At 37.1% G+C, this 20,630-nt stretch overlaps 1 protein-coding gene across 1 annotated transcript in view; it reads right to left on the reverse strand.

Annotated features, from left to right (window-relative positions):
• Positions 1–20,630, reverse strand: part of LOC126850965 (dipeptidase 1-like) — a gene marked incomplete at its 5' end in the record, with an annotated part of 133,372 nt that overhangs the window by 26,188 nt on the left and 86,554 nt on the right. The window contains 3 exons of the mRNA XM_050594456.1: positions 9,104–9,173; positions 13,202–13,352; positions 19,188–19,320. Coding sequence (XP_050450413.1) covers positions 9,104–9,173; positions 13,202–13,352; positions 19,188–19,320 — 354 coding nt within the window. The remainder of the gene's footprint in view (positions 1–9,103; positions 9,174–13,201; positions 13,353–19,187; positions 19,321–20,630) is intronic.

Consider the following 20,630-nt stretch of genomic DNA (forward strand, 5'->3'; position numbering starts at 1 on the left):
TGTTTCAAGACCTGTTTATTGATTACATGTAGGTGAGAAATGATGCGGATACCGGTTCGAGGCATAAAAGAAAAGCGAGGGATCATATATAAGGCCTATATCGCGAGACGGGTGTTGCAATATGGCAACCGAGCGGAAAAAGAGTACATTATTTCTGAATTGTTACACGAGGGCATGTGAGATATCAAATTTTATTATCAAATTACATGAATATCACGCGAAGAAACGCACTTGGCCAAAGTATTCATTTTTATGTTATATGTGTGTCACGCGCTTCTAAATAAATATATAAAATTATCGATCACATAAATATGTATGATGTGAAAGATATATGGATTTAAATGTGGATAATTAATTGTTTATGGTTTACATTAATGCTCCCAATATATTTTCTCTTTAAAAACATGGAAAAAATTTCCTGGACATGTGTATCGCGCTTTCGTACTTTGTATTGTTGCGAAATGACTTTTTTCGCGTCATAAAAGTTACGTTTGAATTATTCCGCTAGATTTCCAAATGGAAACTCTCTGGAAAACATTCTACTTCATCCATCCATCTTGATCGCGAGCTTTTTTACGGTCGAGCGGATCCTCCGTGCTTTCTGTAATCCGTGACTCGAAGCGGGAAACGCCCGGTTCCTTTTCCACTGGCGAGCAGAACGTCGGCTTATTTACTCGAAATCGTGTCGATACGTGTAGATAAGACGAACGCGACGTAAATGGGTCGCATGAGAGAAAGAGAAAGAGAAGGCCGGTAAAATCTGTCGTAGTTTCGCAGATAATGCGCAACGCCTCTCACGATTTTAGTAGCGTGTCGACTGGTTTCACTTGGTATGTGAAGATTTATAATGTCTCGATTCTCTCTCGGTTCACCGGAGGCACAGTTAGCCGAGTGTGCAGTTAGGTCGATTCCTTTTTTTTTCATCGTCAAGGAACGGAAAGTATCGCGGTAGAAACTAGGAGAGAACGACGAATTCTCGAATACTTGAATATTCAAGGAGCCGTGTCGTTTTGAATATTCGCGAGCGTTTCGAATATTTATGAGATACGACTCGATAGTGAAATATTGTAAGATATCCGACTCTTCCGCATTATTTATTAGTGAGAGACATTCTAGTCGAAGATTTCTCATCAGAGAGAAATCATGCGGTACATCGCGACGTTCTGTGCACGGGAAAGGAATTATTCGAAGATTAAAATATTTTTTTGCCAATGATAAATGAAAACTGTTTCGAAATTTTTTTCGGGGGTCCGCGATTCCATGTCGAGAAAATATCATTTATAGCTTTGAATACGACGAGCGGTAGTTTCATCGACAAATTTAGTAGATTAAATCGCGCCAGTTTGATTGTTCCGAACAGATACGTCGACTCGACACTGTCCCAGATGACGGAATATCGGGACAGTTAAGCCAACCAACTAACCGAATTGATTGCATCGAATTGTAGCTGAGTTATAGAGAGAGAGAGAGAGAGAGGGGGGGGGGAGGGGGCCCTGGACTATACCGTGCTCCGAAACGTATCGCTGTCGAGTTTGCCCCTTGACAGAGACCGTCCGTGTTCGAGGCATGAAAGTTTTGAACGTTTGCTCGACCAGATGTTTCGACACTCGGATCGATATAAGGTTTACATCGGTTATCGATGCCCGATGAGCTCAAACTGTTCGTTTACGACGGATTATAATCGAAATCGCGTGAAGTTCTAGAGACTTGGGTATAAATGAAGTCAGTAACTGCTTCGCGGTTACCAGAACTTCTCACGATCAATATAATTAATTCGACATAATTAATTTGACACCATCACTCGATTATTCTCGAATTTGAATGCATCCATTCAGTTCAGTTTAGAATAATAATTCAAACACAACTGATCGCTGTTTATTTTGAGGCTTTATAAAAAAATTGCGCATTTATTGACTGAAAAGAGATGCCAAATTAAAATAAAAGATTTTATCGATTTTTCAGATGAACAGTCGCTATTATTTTTCTCTTCAACTAGATATAGGGCATAATAACATGTTGTAAAATTTTTTGTTTCTTTATAGTTATCGATATAATCGAAAACTCGCTATCTAGCTGCAATCGCGACGCCCCCATTCCACGAGTTCCTATTAAACTTTTTCCTTTATCCATTCTACAAGCATCGAAACGATCAACCTTCAAACCGTGTGTTGCCTCCGCGCGGTAGACGAGGTTGTAATTTTTTAAATAAAACCACGATCGGTGGGATCATTATTGGAACGCAGTTTGCCGGCTCGATCGGAATACTTTATTCCGGCGATCGTCTGCCTGAATCCGGCCGAGAAATACGCTGCATCGCGCGGCATGGCTATTGTGCGAATCGTCCCCGAAGGTAATCTGGCATCGTCATTTCCCTTAGTACAATGGATACGTGCCGCGCAACGCGATTACCATGTTACACGATTTCGCTGTTGATGCCGTTCGGCAAACAGCCGGGGGAGTGGTTGTCTGATTTAAGCTAGCTGTATACGTGGATAATGTTTAAGGAGAGAGGAGGTGGGGGGAGGGGCGAGGGGAGGAGAGTACTCGCGGTACTCGCGGAAATTTCCTTCGGAGGAAATGGAAACACGTCGAGGGGGCTCTTTAGATCTTAATCGGTGCCGTGTTAAAGCCGGTCGAATTTCGCGGAGGAGAACTTCGTTCGCGACGCGAAGGGAGAACGATAGGGACGAGGACAGGAAAGAAGAGAGAATCGCGCGGGTTAGCCGCACGAAGAGAGTCTGTAAAAGTGAAATACAACCGTGGACGCGCGGCAATCTCGGGAGCTTGGTGACAATTTTTTATCTTTACGAGTCTCGCGTAGCCGTTGTTCCTATTGCATAAGTGGAAACAAGAGGAATTATGCAGTTACGTAAATTATGGCACCGCCACGGAAATGGCTTCCACTGGTCTCGCTACTTTTGCAGTGTCACCACCACTTGTAAGGAGTGATGGTGTAAGAAAAAGATCAGAAAAAGAAATTAAACGAAATAGAATGGCCGGGAAGGAAAACAGAAATAAAACCAGGTATTATAGATCAATTTAAAGAAATCCAAGACAATTTTGTGGAGTTGAAAATATGTATGTCGTAAAAAAGTATTACTAAAATTTTCTTTAAAATAGAAAAGACCTATGTTTGTTTAAGAGTTTGCGATATATATTTATGCTAATATCTTTATCCGAAAAGTTTTACTCTTTTCAAAAATTTTAAAATTGCTTTGATAGTATTTTTTCTCGTTTAAAGTATTTCAATATTTATTTATATACTCAAAATTTATTGAATCATCTGAGCGCGTGTATGAAAATTAAACTAACGCAATTATTTTTGTAGTTTGAAATTTACAAAGAACCAGATCACGATATTAAAAATTTGACCTGTCGATAACAGAGATTTCGAGTCTGGTTTTTCACACGCATACATGTTGTGAGTGAAAAATGATGGAAAATCCGTGGTCAAATTGCGAACGCAACGAACCAAACGTACACGCGTGTTGTTAAATTTACAAAATGAAAATTTAACAATATTTTGATATTTGTTTCATCGCACGTTATGTAGGAAAATATTCGTTTCAGCTATACCGTCTAAAAAAATTAAGATCTAGTTTTTATTAGAAGGAGATGCTAAGATTATAAATTGGTGGATCCTCTCGGTAATACGTTGCTTATTTCATTTTGGATTCCTCTCTCATTTCGCAATTCGTCTTTTCGTGCCTTGCGGCAGATTTAGCAGTAGAAATTCATAAAACTTCCCCATGAAATTTCCCAGTGTGTCAAAAGCGTTACCCTCGAGGGAAATAAGAAGTACCTAAGACAATAGAGGGCAGAAATAGGGGAGGCTCTTGGGAGGCGTGGACGAGAGTGGAGGGATGAAGCGAGGGGATCTGCGAACATAAATAGTTTATGTGTCAGAAGCAGGTCGAATCGCTCGAATGGCGCACAAATTTGTTCGGCCAATTGCAGTCGATACTTGGGAGTATCGAAGTCAGTCACTAAGTAGAGGACCGTATATTGGCGAGGAAACTTGGCAGGAACTTTCGTCTCGAAATCCTTCCACCTTGTTGACGTCGTGTCGATATTGAACGCGGACCATAAGTTATCACGTTATTTGTTGACGATTTCTTGATAATAAAGAATAATTTGAAGATATTATTAAATTTTAAGCGCGCATAACGAGATATTTAGGTTTTGATAAATTTATTTTATTATTATTAATTAATTTGTTTGACGACGAAAAGGAAGCGCAGTTTGTATTTGTTAAAAACAAAAATTAATTATGCAGATTTTGAATTAAAAATCTCTGAGAAATAAAGAAGGTGTCGTGACAGCCGTTTGCATATTTTCTTCAAGTATTACGAAAATACAACTTTGCATAAAAATCGCGGATGCTAGCTGTACAGTCATGATTTTCCTTTTTTAGTTGCAAGTAATCCAAAGAGTATGTAATTAAGTGAAATTCCCCGAGGTATTTCTCGCAAAAATTTAATCTAATTTAATCTCTGTCTTAAAAATTTATAAAAAAATTTTATAATTTTTCCTTTGCTAATAAAGATTTTCTCTTCATGATTTTACTGACATTTTAATTAAAACGTCAGTAAAATCGCGATAACATTATAATGTAGTGTCCAATTCGCTTTTGTAATATTAAAAATATCAACAATTTATTTTACATTGATGGAAAAATAATCAGAGATTCATATTCTCGTTTATTTTCCTGAAAAATGATTGCCATCGAAATGCATCCTATCGATATTCCACTTTACACGCTATCGCCAACGTAAAACGAGTCGTACTCGTCTTGTCGCGACGTTCCGGTTCGACTGCGAAAACTACCGACGACGAGTTGCGAATATGCGAGCGATGTAAATTCCGCGCGTCGACGGAAGTGCTCTGTTCTAACTGCAGTTGCATATCCCTCCCTCTCCTGATCTTTCCTCGTCCTCCGTGAAAGCATGCTGCGGCTTTCGGCGAACGTCTGGAAAGCACGTCGTTTGGTATTTTCCCGAATGGCAGAACCAAAGTGGCTTCGGCCGTTAAAAGCAGCGGGCTTTTTAGGAACAAAAGGGGATCCGTCACGGTTAATGTTTTCCCTCTCACGTGCATTAATAATTATAAATTTCAACTGTAACCCACGAGAAAGTTACATGCGATTGTACTTTAATCCTTTCAATGCGGCAATAATACTTACTTGAATGAAGAAAATAGTGAATTTGTTGCGTTTTTAAGATTTCATAAAAAAAAAAAAAAAAATGTCTTCGCAATAAAAGAGGCAATAATGGAATATTGCTTATTTTTAAGATATGGAAAAAATATAACAAATATTTCTTTTTTGAATAATTCATATATATTTTTTATCGAGACGATTTCTGGGCGATCACGAAAGTTTTAAACGATTCTCATATCGATATACAATCGGACTAATGCAATCAAACTTCTCCGGAAGCCGGGTAAATCCAAGATTCCATAAAATTGTACCGACTCGAAGATTTTCTATGAATTTTTAATCGTGCACGTTCGCGGAACTGCCTACCAGAATCCGGGATTTCCTACCTTACGTTCTGTACGTGGAATAAGATGCGAATCTACAGAATGCTGTTAAAGCATCATTGAAACGTGACACGAAATACTCATTGCAAAAGAATCAACTGAATAACCGCAACATTTGTCCTAGTTAGCAATCTGTTTTTATTTTCAACAATTTGCAAATTTAACCTTCAGTAACAAATTTAAAAAACAAATAGTATAACTTATTTTTGAATCTTTATTTCTATCTATGTTCGATTTAACTACGATCGATTATTAAAAAAATTTCTGTCGATTATAAAAAAAAAAAGCTATCATACAGACAAAAACATTCTACTGAGAGGCTTGATTTTTTCGACAGGCAAGTTAAACGCGACAGAAAATAAATCTCTTCTTGTCCCAAAAGATAAGCAATGGCTGGCACGCCATTTTCACTGAATATTTGTGAAATATTTAGTCTGCAGGTGGCTTACATTTGTACTACATCCCTAAAGTTGTTCGTATGCATCTTGGGTCGAAAATGCTCCTGGGATCTGCCACTCTCTCTCTCTCTCTCTCTCTCTCTCTCTCTCTCTCTCTATTTCCTGCTTCTGACCATTTGCCGTGCATTGAAGAACGGTGGGTGATATCCGTCAGTACAGACGAATAAACGCGCAGCGGAGAAGACCTCCGATCTCACTCTAGCCATAAAATATGAATGAGCTAGTAAGTGCATTTCGCAGGAAGATCTCGGGAAAATTCCTCCGTCGCCGTTTGCGACAAGCAACGTGCACTTTCGTAGTCGCGTGGTAGATGCATCCGCATGAATAGAATTAAGCAATTTCCTCAATGTCTTCAACAATAGTTTTTACTTATTGTAATACATTTAAAATATATATATATGTATGTATATATACACATATCATGTATATACATATACACATATATCTAAGAAATAGAATATTCTATTACTTTTATCAAGTATCACAGGCAATATAATTATATTTCGTAGAAATATAAAGATATGTTTTGCTGCGAATAAAAGATCTATCAATTCTATTAATAAATGCGTCAAAAATACTCGAAAATAAAATTATATAAATATTTATAAAAGTATACAATATATATATATATATATATATATATATATATATATATATATATATATGTTTTTAAAGTATATCAATAACGAAAAACTAAGCGAATACAAGTATCGATTGTTATTTGAATTTAGCTAAACTTGTCACCCTTAACACAATCCTATCGATGATGGAACAAGACTTTAGGTAGTTCTCTGCATTGAGGACAGTGAAGTTCTCAGAGTTCTGTTTGAGCGTGCAACTAACAGCTCGAAGCAGCACCGTGGTGCAAATTCAATTCCTCCTTGATCGGCGAGGACTTAACCACACCACTGTCGCAAACACAATCAAAATTTCTGTTACGGAACATCTACGATGGTTAACATGGTACGTAGAAACCGATTAATTGTAAACCGACGCGAAAGTGCTTCAAATACAAGCTACATGGATAATGAAATAATTAAGAATTTAAAGATATAAAAATAAGTTTAAAAATGTATAGAACTTCATCTGCTTAAATCGAGTTAATAATCGCTTTCGAAGTAAATTTAATTTACTTGAATAATCGAAATAAATTTAATGAAGCACTCATTGTCAGATACAACATTAATGGTGCAAATGGAATTTAATCAATTATTGCAATTTCGCAACTTGGAAATGACCGAGGAAAATTTACTGTCGCTGTTTCCTGAGCCTTGGATCGATGAAGTCTGTCGAGCGACAGTCCTGTTGCTCACACTATTCCCTAACGTAAACTTTCGCAACGACTCTTCTACGTGACACTTTCGCGGAAAACTTACAGTTTGACAAGCGGAAGATATATCCTTGAAAGGTGAGAGGCGGCATTACTCTTAAGTGATTGCCTACAAATAGCCCTCTCGTTTGCGAATCGAGTGGTATCCGAAGTTTATTCTAAAATCAATATGGTATCTTGTATCATCGTATGGGCCATTAGTTGTCAAGAATCGCCACTTGCCTGGTTATAATCATTGTTTGATTTTTTTTTAGATTTTACTTTGCTTATTAAATCAAATTTTATGATAAGTTTTGCGCTTTTTATTTTATTAAATATTTTAGTTCCCATACGCGCGAGTTTATTTAACATATATTTTTTAAAAATATTTTTTGTTTTTTTATGAAAGAAGGGACATTCTTTAGATGTTCTTGAAGCTTTCAACGATGAAACTTACATATTAAAAGTTAAGTAGCTACTTTACCGATAATGGACAGGACTGGCGCATCAGAGAGTTGAAGGGAATTTGGAAACGACCGCTAATCCCTTGGACTAACCGTCCTTTGTCATGTAAGTTAACAATAGCGCTGTAGAACTTCGAAACATGTTCCATCCATTTTAGTAGTTTTCAGAGGATCAATTTGATTGGTAGATTGTTAGAAATTTAGTTTCGTGAAATTTTTTATTCTACAGATGAAGAAAGACGACGCTTTCAAAATGGCAAAAGTAATTGTATTTATTCGTTAATTAAATAAACTGTATAACAGTAATTTTGTTTTGTTAATAATGTGACTTATAGCGTAACGTATCAAACTACTTGTGCTTGATATCTGATTCCCATTAATTTCCAGAACAAAGATATTCAAAATACTTGAAAATAACTTTGTGTCACATGATACTGTAATGTCACATTAACGTAATTTCACTATTTTTACGATCACGATGCAACGAGGAACGTTATATCATAACGTTTGATGCTATTACTTTGATGTTATAGCGTCAGCTTTTCTGATGCATACGCATAAACCCTCGCGGAATCACCGTGGTAATAAATTCAATATCACCGTTTCCAATGGATCTCCGATTGGATCGAAAACATTTCGGTTCCACTTTGGCGAAACCATTTTTCGTTTAAATTCTCATCGAAATCCGTATATTTATGGACGACACATCGATACAAATGGCACAGAACATACCAGATTTACGATTAAACTCAGTTGAATATGGCTGACGCGGTCAAACTCGGTCATTCTGTCACAATGAGCACGAAGAGAAAATTTTAATTCTATTTGACACCATAATCGAGCTTTGAAACTGTTAGTCCAGAAAATTTCGAGAGATTTGTTTTGATAAGGAACACGATCAGATTGTGATGCGTATTATATTTTAATACATAACATGTTCACATGTTATTTTTCTTCGTTATTCTACTCGTTGTTTTATAAATAAAACCAAGCGTAAAACGATAGCGCGAGATGCGCATACGATATTTTTTTTATAAATGTAATTTTATAGACTTCAGAATGATATATGTTTTATAAAATTGTGCTCTCGATGTCATAATCGTGAATGTGAATTTATAATTGTACAAAATTTTACGAAATACACTTTATATCTCATGAGAAATTCAGAAGGAATAAAATATTATATTATATTAATATGAATAACAACATTATATGTACAACTTTTATTTGTGTTATATTTTTTATATCTTTGCAAATAAAAAAAAAAATTCAATATTACAACGCGCATATCAAAATGACATATATGAATTTGCATGTGTTTTAGTACTCACCTTGCCGAAATTCGAGAGACCACCGATTTGAGGCACTTGACCGGGTTCATCCGCCGTGCTGCAGTCTGCCCTAACGAACCAACAGGTCAGTAACTCAGTAGCGACAATTGTGAACGTTATTGCGATAGAATCCTCTCTAATCACAGGTTTCCACGCTCCCGTAATGCTAACGATAACGGCAATAGTATTATTCATAGGACACAGTAGCTTGCGCCGAGTCTCACACACACACACACAATGAATGCGGTTTGCAATCATATCGCAACTAACTCGCCTCTATTCCGCATGATCTCGAGACTATTCTTGTGTGCGACTTCATTAAATTTATATAACACAATGTAATGTTCATTAGTTTCAACATGTATTTTCGCAAAGTAAATTCACACATATTTCAATGCTACTATCTTTAGCTTTTCAATTTACTTTTATTCTCGGGAAAAAAAAAAAAATAAGAGAATTTTTTTCTCCACACGAAACATATCGAAATGGTCGCAAACTAGTGGATAAAAACGTTATATGCGCCGTCTATCTCAATTTTTACATTTTTTTTAAAGATTAAAATAAATGCGAAGCAGTTTAAATTTTTACGAAAAATCTAATCGCTTTTCGGATTTAGATATATAAAAATTGGGATAGGTTGCGCGTGTGAAATACTCTTACTGGATATGACAAATTCGTGTAGTAAAAAATTTAAGGGATTATTTTATCGGCAATTTGTCTAGTTTTATTTCGAGATAATTACGAGAACATTTCTCTATGGCCGTTGATAGGATCGATAGTGTATTTTTCTACAACGTGATGTATTGTTAATTGGATCCTGTCATGTAACGTGCAAGTAAATGACGTTTCGTCGAATTGGATGGCTTGTATGTGAAAGAAATCGACCATTTTCTGTTTCTGTTCAACACCGAGAATTAGATTTTTCTAATATTTTCTATACAAGTCATTTTCCTCAATCTACATAAGTATCTTTTAGTCGCATATTACGCAATGCATTCCAATTCTCTACGGCATGTTACGTCACATCTAATCGCGATAACAACTGATGGCGAGGCGGGCAAAGGGGGAGTTAAATATCTTATGTAGATGGGATTATGCGAGACATACGACGTGCTTTAAGCGTCAGCTCGAGGACTCCAGGTAATACCACGCTGACAATCGCGCGCATTAGTGGCGATATCCTCTAAGCCGTCGCGAATAAAGCAATGATGCGGCGGCAGTAATGATAGCGATAATCGATAACCATCGACCGCCGTGTACTAATCCTCGACTCGAGATCGGTTTGAAGTTTCGGCCGTGCTGTCGGATTTAAATGCGATGAACGATGGGCACGCGTCATTAAATCATTCGATCTCGCGGCTTTCCCTCTCGTTCGAGCGACCGGATCGACGCCCTCCGGTCGAACATTTCGTCGCATCGAGGTTAAATCGCACGGATGCGATTTCACGAATTTACGATCGCGCGCGCCTTTTAGAGAGGCAGGCATTTTTGTTCGGCCGCGCGTCGTAATCGGCCTATCTATCGCAGTCGTAAAATGCCGAATGCTCGCCGGACGCGTATAATATTGTTACAATATACATTAATCCGCGCGCGGGAATTTATCATGTTACACGCAAGATTTAATTACAAAGCAACGCAGGGATGCATGAAATATGTCGTACGCCGTCCTGTTTCGCCCGTTGCGGAAATAAATCGCGTTTGGAGGTCGGTCGCGGCAACGCGTCTATTGTTAACAATTTTTATCGGCGCGGTCCTGCGCGCATTTCCTCCCCCGCGGCGGTATCCTCAAGCTCGGCTAAATATACTCATAAATGCACTGAGCGAGTTGATCGCCGTCTTGCGTGTTTCTCATTATGCATCGCGTAATATAGCGTTCGTAATGACGAGAGTAGGTAGGTATTATTCGGCGAAATAACCTGGAATTCTCTTTTATTCCTAGCTACACGAGATGTATTGAGGACGTTTTAAAAAGTAGCGTTTTACATAATTTTGGCCTTCTTGGGGTAATCCGATGTAATGAATGCATTTCTTAATTGAATAAAACGGAAACTCTAATTTAGTGATCTTTAAATAATAGTATTAGATGGCAAGAGAATTTCGCGAGAGAATTCGTCAGAAATTAATTTGACAGAAATTTGTATTCTTTCGGGAAAAGTTCCAGGCGATAAATGGCGAAAGAGTTTGGAAGAATAATATAAATCCATCTTGATCATAAACACAACAATGCCATAAAGCCGATTTATATTAGAGCATCGATTCTTGACTCTGTCGAACGTCGTAAAACGGAGGAGAGCGATACTATAGAAACACGCGGAAATACAGAATCTGAGGAGATAGATAAATTGGAACTCATCTCTCTCACACAAAAGCGATGCTTGGGAATGATACAATAACTTCGCGATATCTGTCAATTCGCTCCAAAAGTTTTATATTGTATTTCTGAAGTCGCATAAAAATAGGCCGGTACTCGCGAATTTGTTCATTGTTTGTCGCGTGCAATAATATTTCCACGGTGTCTGCCGCGGCATCAGCTGGGGCAGACGACCTGCGATCTTAACCCGGCATACCCGCTCGATACTGTTCTCATCTCGAAACAAAACAACTCGACGTATAAAAGAAAGACCGTGGATTACACCGGGAAATTTCACGCTGAAACCTGGGATGACACGATATAATTGAATTACTTATTTTAGAGAAAGAATTTTACTTTAAATCTAACGAAAAAAATGCATTTTTATTTTTCATTATACGTAATAATTCTTTTATATAATAATCTCTAATAATCTCTAATTAATATCAACCATTAATATAAATATAGTAATGAGAATGCTTTTTATCTAAAATATAAGATCAATGCTATTGCATGTTTTCCATGTTCCTTGAGAAATAAAGATTTCGGAATATACTGTTCTCTCTAGAATAACAGAATATAAATATAACGCTTCCTTTTTTTATTACCCATCACAAGTAATTTTACTAGAAAATTAAAATTTTACGAAATAGCCAAAATATTTTGAAAAGGCGATGGAAATGTCAATTCACATAAAGCTGGATAATCCATGTAACACGAACCCATATAATTCCTCGATATTGCAATCGCCATCTTTTTCAATTTGATCTTTAAAAAACCGAAATTACGAATTTTGTGGATTATTCTACAGACGCGCGCGCATACACACAAATACCTACACACACACACACATATCGTTGTAACGTTGATCTTACTGTGCGCGCACGAACTATTATGGGAACTTTAATCCGTTTACGTTAAACGTTTTACCGCTCGCGTTCAAAGCGATAGCTTTTAATGCACGAGAAATGAACGAAACTGTGTATGGCTTCGAATTACTGCTACCGTCGACCGAAAGGTATTTCACTCTAGGCATAGAGCGCGGATGAAAAGTCCCGGCTGTAAAGGCATCCGCGATTGCACGTCCGTTGTAATGCCCAACGTTATTGCGCGGTTTGCGGCCCATTTTTAGCGGCCGGACGATAAAATTCTACACTGGTAATCGCTACTCGCGCATCAACACACATCCGATGATAAATTTTTATTTCGGCTTCTGACCCCACCGTCTCGCTTGTTCCATCTATTGTGCGCAGACACTCGTGTTTATATTTTTTAAAATGAGATATGAAATGCGTAGAAGCGTCGACCGATCTTTGCGTTTACAAACGCAATAATGACGCATTTTCTCAAACTTATATTTCCGACGCGAAAAAAAAATATATATATATATATTCGAGATTTGATAAATCAGTTTTTTATTATCGAAAATTCGTACGTACAATTTTCTATCTTAATGAAATCGTATTTAAAGCGTTTAACTCCACGATTTAAGCGAAATAGACTCGTCGCAGCGTGCACTTTATGAAACTTAACGTAATTAAAGCTTGAGCCTGTGTACGTGTGTATGTATTCGCAAACGCATAACAGCGACGACCACATAACGAGATTGCAGCTTATACGATCTCGTAATGTAACATCGTGATGGGATGTTGGTGTAACACGTTTTGCTTATGGTTTCCTTATTGTTTCGTTTTACACACATTTTTTTATGATTTTTTTATATCGCATTTTTGCGTTGGCATACTCACCAAGGCGTGTTGCACGTGTGCGTGAGGGTGAGATATCTGGCGCCCAGCTCGTACAGCATCCTCAAGACTGCCAGACTCGCTCCGACAGCGTGGCCCCCTTCGACCCCTATCAGACTCGCTAATCTATGTTCTTTGTGCGCCTTCTCGATACCTGAAATCATATATTACTGTATCATAATTTATTTTACGTATCTCCGTCTGCTCACTATTATTCATGATAGTAACGGTGTAACTTTAAATCTTATTTGGAACTGAGCCCTATCACATTATTACGAACCATTATTCTGACAGAGTAGCAATGGATTTGTATTACACGCGTCATGAAACTAATAAGCCGGGGAGAAATGTTCCAGACGCATGCGTTCAATTAGATAAATCCCAGATATACGTAAACATCAACAACGTTTTAACTCTTCGACGCTCCGTGTTAATGTTGAATTAAATTTTTATTTTGTCTGTTAATTTTTACATCGTCGAAAGAATAATCTCATTTTCCTAATCTTTTGCACGTAACGTGATTTGAATCAAAGAATGGCCGGAACACTGTTACAAAGTTCCGGCCGTGCTCCCGATAAGTAATGCCGATGGTAAATGGATCTGAGAAAGTTTGCAAATTCTGTTTGCGCACAACATCGGGAAAACAAAGACGAAGTTGCGTTGAGACAACATTTTCGACGGACATACGTACGATCCGAAATTGTCGGGACGAAATATTGTCGGAGAAAAATACTTGAACGTGACATTTTTATCATCGTGCCCTTCTTATTCCGTACGAGAGCGAGAGTAAACAATACGGGTGTAAAATTCAATTACGACACGCACAATGTGCGATGCACGTGGATTATAATTAAGCGAGCTTATCCGACGTCTCCGATCTCTTTGGATTAATTAAATCTTTCAAATTACCTGTCGTTATCGAATGTTTCATCGCGACGATCGTTAATTACATAGTATAAATAGAAGTTAATTAAGCCGACGATGCTCGGGCGACTAAAATCCAAAATCCGGGAGTCGATCGAAGAAGACTTAGCGGATAGAGTTTGGGCTCTTAATCAACGGGTAATCGAGCATTTTGTCATTCCGCGAATTCGATTTGCGACGTTTAATTATTTAACCAAATTCGCCGGCGCAAGATCCGGATGGTATGGAGCAATTCAATTTCGCGGTATGCGTTATACGGATTTGATTAAAATACCTCACTGGATACATCGGATTAGGGAGCGTCTAGCCGTCAATACACTCGCATATACACAAATTCTATGTGTAATAGTTACATCGTTTTTCCGTGTGAATTCTCATTGTCTCTTGAGCATACTTCAGCATCGGATGAGTTTGATAAAAAAAAAAAGAGAAAAAGCAACGCTGTAATTTATCATCCAATTACAAAGAATTCATGGCAGCTAGGTGGAAGTAATACACTTGACGTTAACGGATTAGCGCGCTTCTAAAAATAACATTCCGGAGCGAGGTAACATCACACACAAAAGCAGTAACCGGAATACATAATACGACCTGTACGCGCTTGTATCGTCACAATATACCCGTGTGTGTTTTTAATACGTTTTCATATTAATAAATGTTTATGTGTATCACTCGCATGCTGGTCCAACGATCGATAATTGAAAACTTGATGTAAATAATTGAAGAGCTCATTATAGGACTCTTGCATGAAAGAGTAAACGTTTTCAAAAATTAATTCAATTTTACAATTTCTGGATACGCTATTTTTTAAAGTCGACATTTGCAAGTTCGAAATTATTTTATTTAAATTTTTTTGTTGAAAAATGAAAGACAAATTATATTGAAAAAGAAACAGAAGCCGCATTATCTTTAACTAAATTGTTTTACATTCTTCTTCGTACAAGCGGCAGGACGTTCACAGCGTTGGCACTGACGAATTATAATTTTGTTCCTAGTCGCGAAAGTTCGTAAAACGAAAGTTTGTAAGTAGAAGAGTGCCTGTACTAAAATTTGCATACTTTTTAAATGTATAATCCCATTTTACGACAAAAGATCGCGGCAGCTATCTTTCAATAGCCTTGTACGAAAACTTCCGACATGTCTACTTAAGTCATTTTAGATCCAAGGATCCTTCAACCCTCGCGCTAGTGTCTTTTCTCTTCCGTGTCAATGAATGTTAAAAAGTTTGACAATGCGCATTTTTTTTTCCTGCTCGAATCAAATCGAATGCGTCACCGCGATGTCATTTGTCGCGGGCGCCGGCGGCTTTAATTTTTCCCGCTGACGTGGCTGACGATTACGTTGTATTACGGCTTCTAATGGAGGAATGGACGAAAAAGGAGCGACGCGAATAAAACGCGTGCTGTCGATGGGTCCTTGATTTAGTGCGCCTCGCGATTTATACTTTTGCACCCGCTCTCATGTAACACTGATATATTTGTCCCTGCGAATGTATCGGTTCGCGTGCTCTCTTACGGATATAAGCATGATTCTGTGCCTGTACGTACATACATGCGAATGCATGTATATGTATACGCTTGCACGTAGATATATATATATATATATATATATATATATATATATATGTGTATGTATATACCAAGACGAGTGCTCTTCGACATTATCGGAGGAACTACAGCGAGCTCCATGGTTTCAGAACATTCTTCCATTCCTCGTGGAATTTCTCATCTTCCGCGTTCTACCGGCGCCCTTTCTTCCATCTGGCAGATTGCTTCCCCAAAGTGCTATATTTTGTACAGCCTCACTCTCTTTTCCAGTCGAAAGAGATAACGCGCTACCGATGTGCATAAAATTTGCATATAATTTTAAAAAGACGGGCATGCGGTTTTCTTTACGGTGACATATGATCGTTTGTCTTCTTATCAACTCTCACGTAATACGCTGTGAATAAAGCGAAGGCAATGCTTCGAAAAATATGAATAAAGAGTGAGTTATGCGCGTAAAGTGGAGTACGTGATTTTCTTTTTACGATCGAAGAACGTGGAAAATGGGGAACAAATATTGCTCCTAAAATGAAATGATTTTTTTATCAATACAGATATATTTATATAGATAATACGCATCGAAATTTATCTCTTCTTGGAAATGTCATTCTCGAGATATATTTGATACTCTAAAATATCGGTCCAAAGCGCATAACAATGTACGACGAAATTACAACAAATACATATTTTTGTGTTGTCTCTGAAATACCTTGGCTTTTTAATCAGCGGAGACAAAGTCGCGGCGGGACATATGGGACTATCGGTTTGGTACAATCAGATGTCCGTACATATGAATGTATGCGTATTTCATGTTCATTTACATATGCATGTGAGCGGCGACATGCAGTCGTCGACGTTCGGAGTTATCGAACCAAGTATACGATCGGCACATCGGACCGACATTTTTCCATTTCGGTTGGAATTTGCCATCCGACGCGCATCTTTCTTGCGTTCCATCATCTACTCATCGGACTTGCGTTATGCTTAGACAGCGCGCATTGTGACAGCGGAACAACGAAATCCAACGACAAATATTTGCTCGCCAAATATAGGAATATTTTCTAGGCATACCAGGCGCATACATTTTCGCGAAATATGACGTATTAAAAATAATGAAGAGAGAGAGAGAGAGAGAGAGAGAGAGAGAGAAACGTAGAGTATAGAACATTTAAGTAATAGAATGTTAAAAAAGAAACAATATAATAACAATAATTAAGAATTGTGACAGGAATTTTATTGAGTAAAATGCACCTGAATCCTCTTTGCTTTTTTCTCTAAATAAACTCTCTTTTATCGGTTTCATATTATATCGTAAAACATTTTTCATAATGTAATAACACTCGATGTTGTCACTTCCGTATTTGATATGTATGTATATAATCATTCCATTTGTGCCAAAATTGCAATTTCTGTTTATAGTGTTTGCAGAAAAATAAATAAAGCAGCTATTTCACATAATACTAATTTTGATGAACTGTTTTTGTTCGAATCGGTTTTTGTCCGGAAATGCGTATGTCAAACGAAAATCAATTGATAAAGCAATAAGATTTTGACTGAGACTGTCTCTATTCTTTTTCTCGATGTCGCAGATTCATCACATTGTAGTCGTCGCCTTTTTCTATCTTTTTTTTTTAACGATTCAACCGGTTTCTTCCATATTTAAGGGAAAATCTATCGAGATTTTACGCATTTACGATATGGTAATGTTTATATTACATTTCTTTAATAGAATTATAGAATATCTTAACTGCAAATTCTTTCTCGATGAATCGATTATTTGGAGACATTGTGTGTATGTATTAAAGTCCAATTATATGATAAGAATTAAGATAATTTAGATGCCATAAACATTTGAAAATTTAGAGTAAAAAATTATAAATAGAAAAAGAGAAAAGAGAGAGCATCATAAAAATATAGAAAACAAACTTTCAATGTTCTGTAGATTTTCAGAATTATTGATTATTTTTCGGCATATTCATCAAAATTTTAGTAGAATAAAAACTTTTTTTTGGAAATATTATATAATATTACTATCCAATCTAATTTATTAAAAATCAATTACAAAATTAATTACAAAAGTAACATTTTGTTGTTGTTATTGATAAATGTGACGCAAAGTGAATTTATATTTATATAAATATAATCTCTCTGTATAAATATACTCATGAAATATTAGTAATATAATATTGCTCTGCCATATTTTTATCAATACGAACGAAATTAAACCGTCATAATTCTCTTTTCTTCTCTCTCTTTTTAATTTTTTATGACATTAGTAAATAAATTTTATTTCTCGTACATAATATTTTTAGTTTCTTCAATGCAGTGATACATGTATGCGGAAGAGCCCCGCGTCTTTTCCGTGTAAGAATCTCTCTTTTAAAAATAGGGGAGAATTGACGCGAGAGGGAAACGTCTCCCTTGAATCGATCTTATTACACTCTCGCCTTTTTTTAATCCTTTTGTGGAACTTCGCACCTGGAAAACTCGACTGTTCTGGCGGATCGTTCCGAAATGGATTCGACGAGGTCGAAAGACACTTCAGAAGACATTCGAAAGATGCTTCTTACGTTGAAGAAGCGATTGCTCGTTTTCCAGTCCGTACTTCTTCTTCACTATCTAAAGTGCATTCTAAATTTTTGAAAAGAAAGTCCATAACGAAAATGCCTGAAGGATGAAGAACGATTCTCGCTGACATAGCGCTAAAGGATCTCAAACATGTCGAGCGGCAAATAGATAACCCAATTCGATAATGAAAATTTAATGCTATAGCGATTTCGCCGGAGTCAGTTCAGAGCGAACACGCGCTGCCGACGACATGTTTCCATGGGCTACGTTTCAGTTATTTTCTTTTATTTTCGTGAATATTCATCAACACGCGAAAAAAATGCGAGACACGGAGATTACAGGAGAAATGCGGACATGTGGATAACAGCTGGGAAAAAAATGTCATAAGCGGGGAATCCAAAAATATGTTTGCTCGGATGAGGATAAATTTATCCTATCGCATCGGCTTTATCTCTGTAATTTTAAACATCGCTGAGTCTGTAGAGGGTAAATTGATATAGCGAACAATTATGCAAGATTGATCCCGCGCCGAGTAACGCATTAATTTCCTGGCGAAACTCGGATTATCAAGTAATATGGTCGGCATTAAGGGGTTAAGTGGAATATTCGTTGTAATCCGCGATTTAATAAATTCTCTGTCGAATGAAAAATCGTGCGAGTATTTTAAATTGATCGGCTCTCCAAAGTTCTCCTGCCGACCACCTTCGATCACATATTTTTCCTAAGAGGCGGAGTGTCGATCGAGCGAGTTTTCAATTGAAAATATTTGAAGTACTGAAGGAAGTCGAGGTCGATTCGGGTTGGCCATACGCCAAATGTACATCGCGAGGCGAATTTTCATTTTCGCAAGTCGCGATGCTGTTAACATTTCAAGCTAATATCTCGTGTATTCCTGATTTTATTTCGCTGCTTTCGCCAGCTTATATAAATACGCGGAAATAAAAACTACGAACCTTCCGCTGTAGTAACGAGAACCATATTTTCCTGATGCTTGTTAACCAATCGGCGAATGAGATCTATTTGTTCCAGGGCCAACTGCACCGAGTCGAGATGCTGTGACGAGCAGGGAACATATGCGGACCAAAACTGCAACAGAATAAAACGGAAATACGTGAGTCAATTAATTATTTGATTACTCAATTTATATTTGATATTTGATATTTTGTTTAATCTACCAACATATTGAATAATGTTCACAATTTTTTTTATTTTTGATACAAAGATATAATATGTTGATATGTTTTATTTTATTCTATACAACAAGCGGATGTGAATGATGATTTTTATTTAATTATATAAAAGATACGTTAATTTTATATTGATGAGCTCTATCGAAAATTCATCATATTAATGGACATATTATGAGAATACTGAAATGTAAAGTAGGCTATTCTCGTGCTAAAGCTAAAATCGATAAAAATGTTGCGATTTATTACAAAGGATTACTTGTATTCAATATTGGCTTATGGGGGTTTATCCTGATTTAAAATATAATAATGTTAATCTCATTCTCATATTCTAATTACGAGATATTTCTGACACATATAATGTTTCGTTTTAATCCAGCAACTGATATCAGCGTTGGAAATATATAATTAAATGCGCATTATGATAGTCTGCAAACACGGAATAATTTGCATTTTAAATAACTAGGTATCGGCGGTGATCGTAAATAACAGAAACTTTAAGAGTCCCTTCGCGTAATGCATTCGAAAGTAAGAATATAACGGCTCGGTTTGTGGAATAATTTGACTCTGAATGTACCGTCTTTTAAGGTTACGCTCTATGCATGACATTGTTCATGGCATTACAAAAAAAAAGTAATGCGACTTGAAAAAGGCACGCGATGCAGAGATCGCGATTTCTTAACGTTTTTAACCGTGCCACGCGAGATCGTCGCGCGGCGATATAATTAGTTCTTTTACTCGTTACGACATCCGTTTGACATTACAGAATTTATGCGCATACTTTAGTCGGTTATCCTTATAGTTCGTAATTCAAACAACCCTGCGATTAGATTTCTTTCTTTGTTGAGCTTCATTATGTTCTTACATATACTTTTCACAAAGAATCCAGGATAATGTGATTATACGCGGAGTTAATAAATTTTCATCAAGATACAAGCGATTGATGTCTCATTGGGTGGCATCGTCAAAACGTAGACACGATAAACATTAAGTTCGTGTTTTGTAATCGAAAGGAGGACGAGGTGTCTTACTTTAGCGCAAATTCTTCGCATTATATTATGCACAAGTGCATCGCGTTGTCGTCGAGAAGTTTTATTCAACAATGCAGAAGGAATTTATGCTTGAGGCGCGAAGTTACCGTTGCGGCGCCGTAAATCAACGGACGAGGAGGCACGAGGGAGGAACTCTTTCGGTTTTTCTTTTACTATC

Source organism: Cataglyphis hispanica, chromosome 7, assembly GCF_021464435.1.
Source record: "Cataglyphis hispanica isolate Lineage 1 chromosome 7, ULB_Chis1_1.0, whole genome shotgun sequence".
Classification (NCBI taxonomy): Eukaryota; Metazoa; Arthropoda; class Insecta; order Hymenoptera; family Formicidae; genus Cataglyphis; species Cataglyphis hispanica.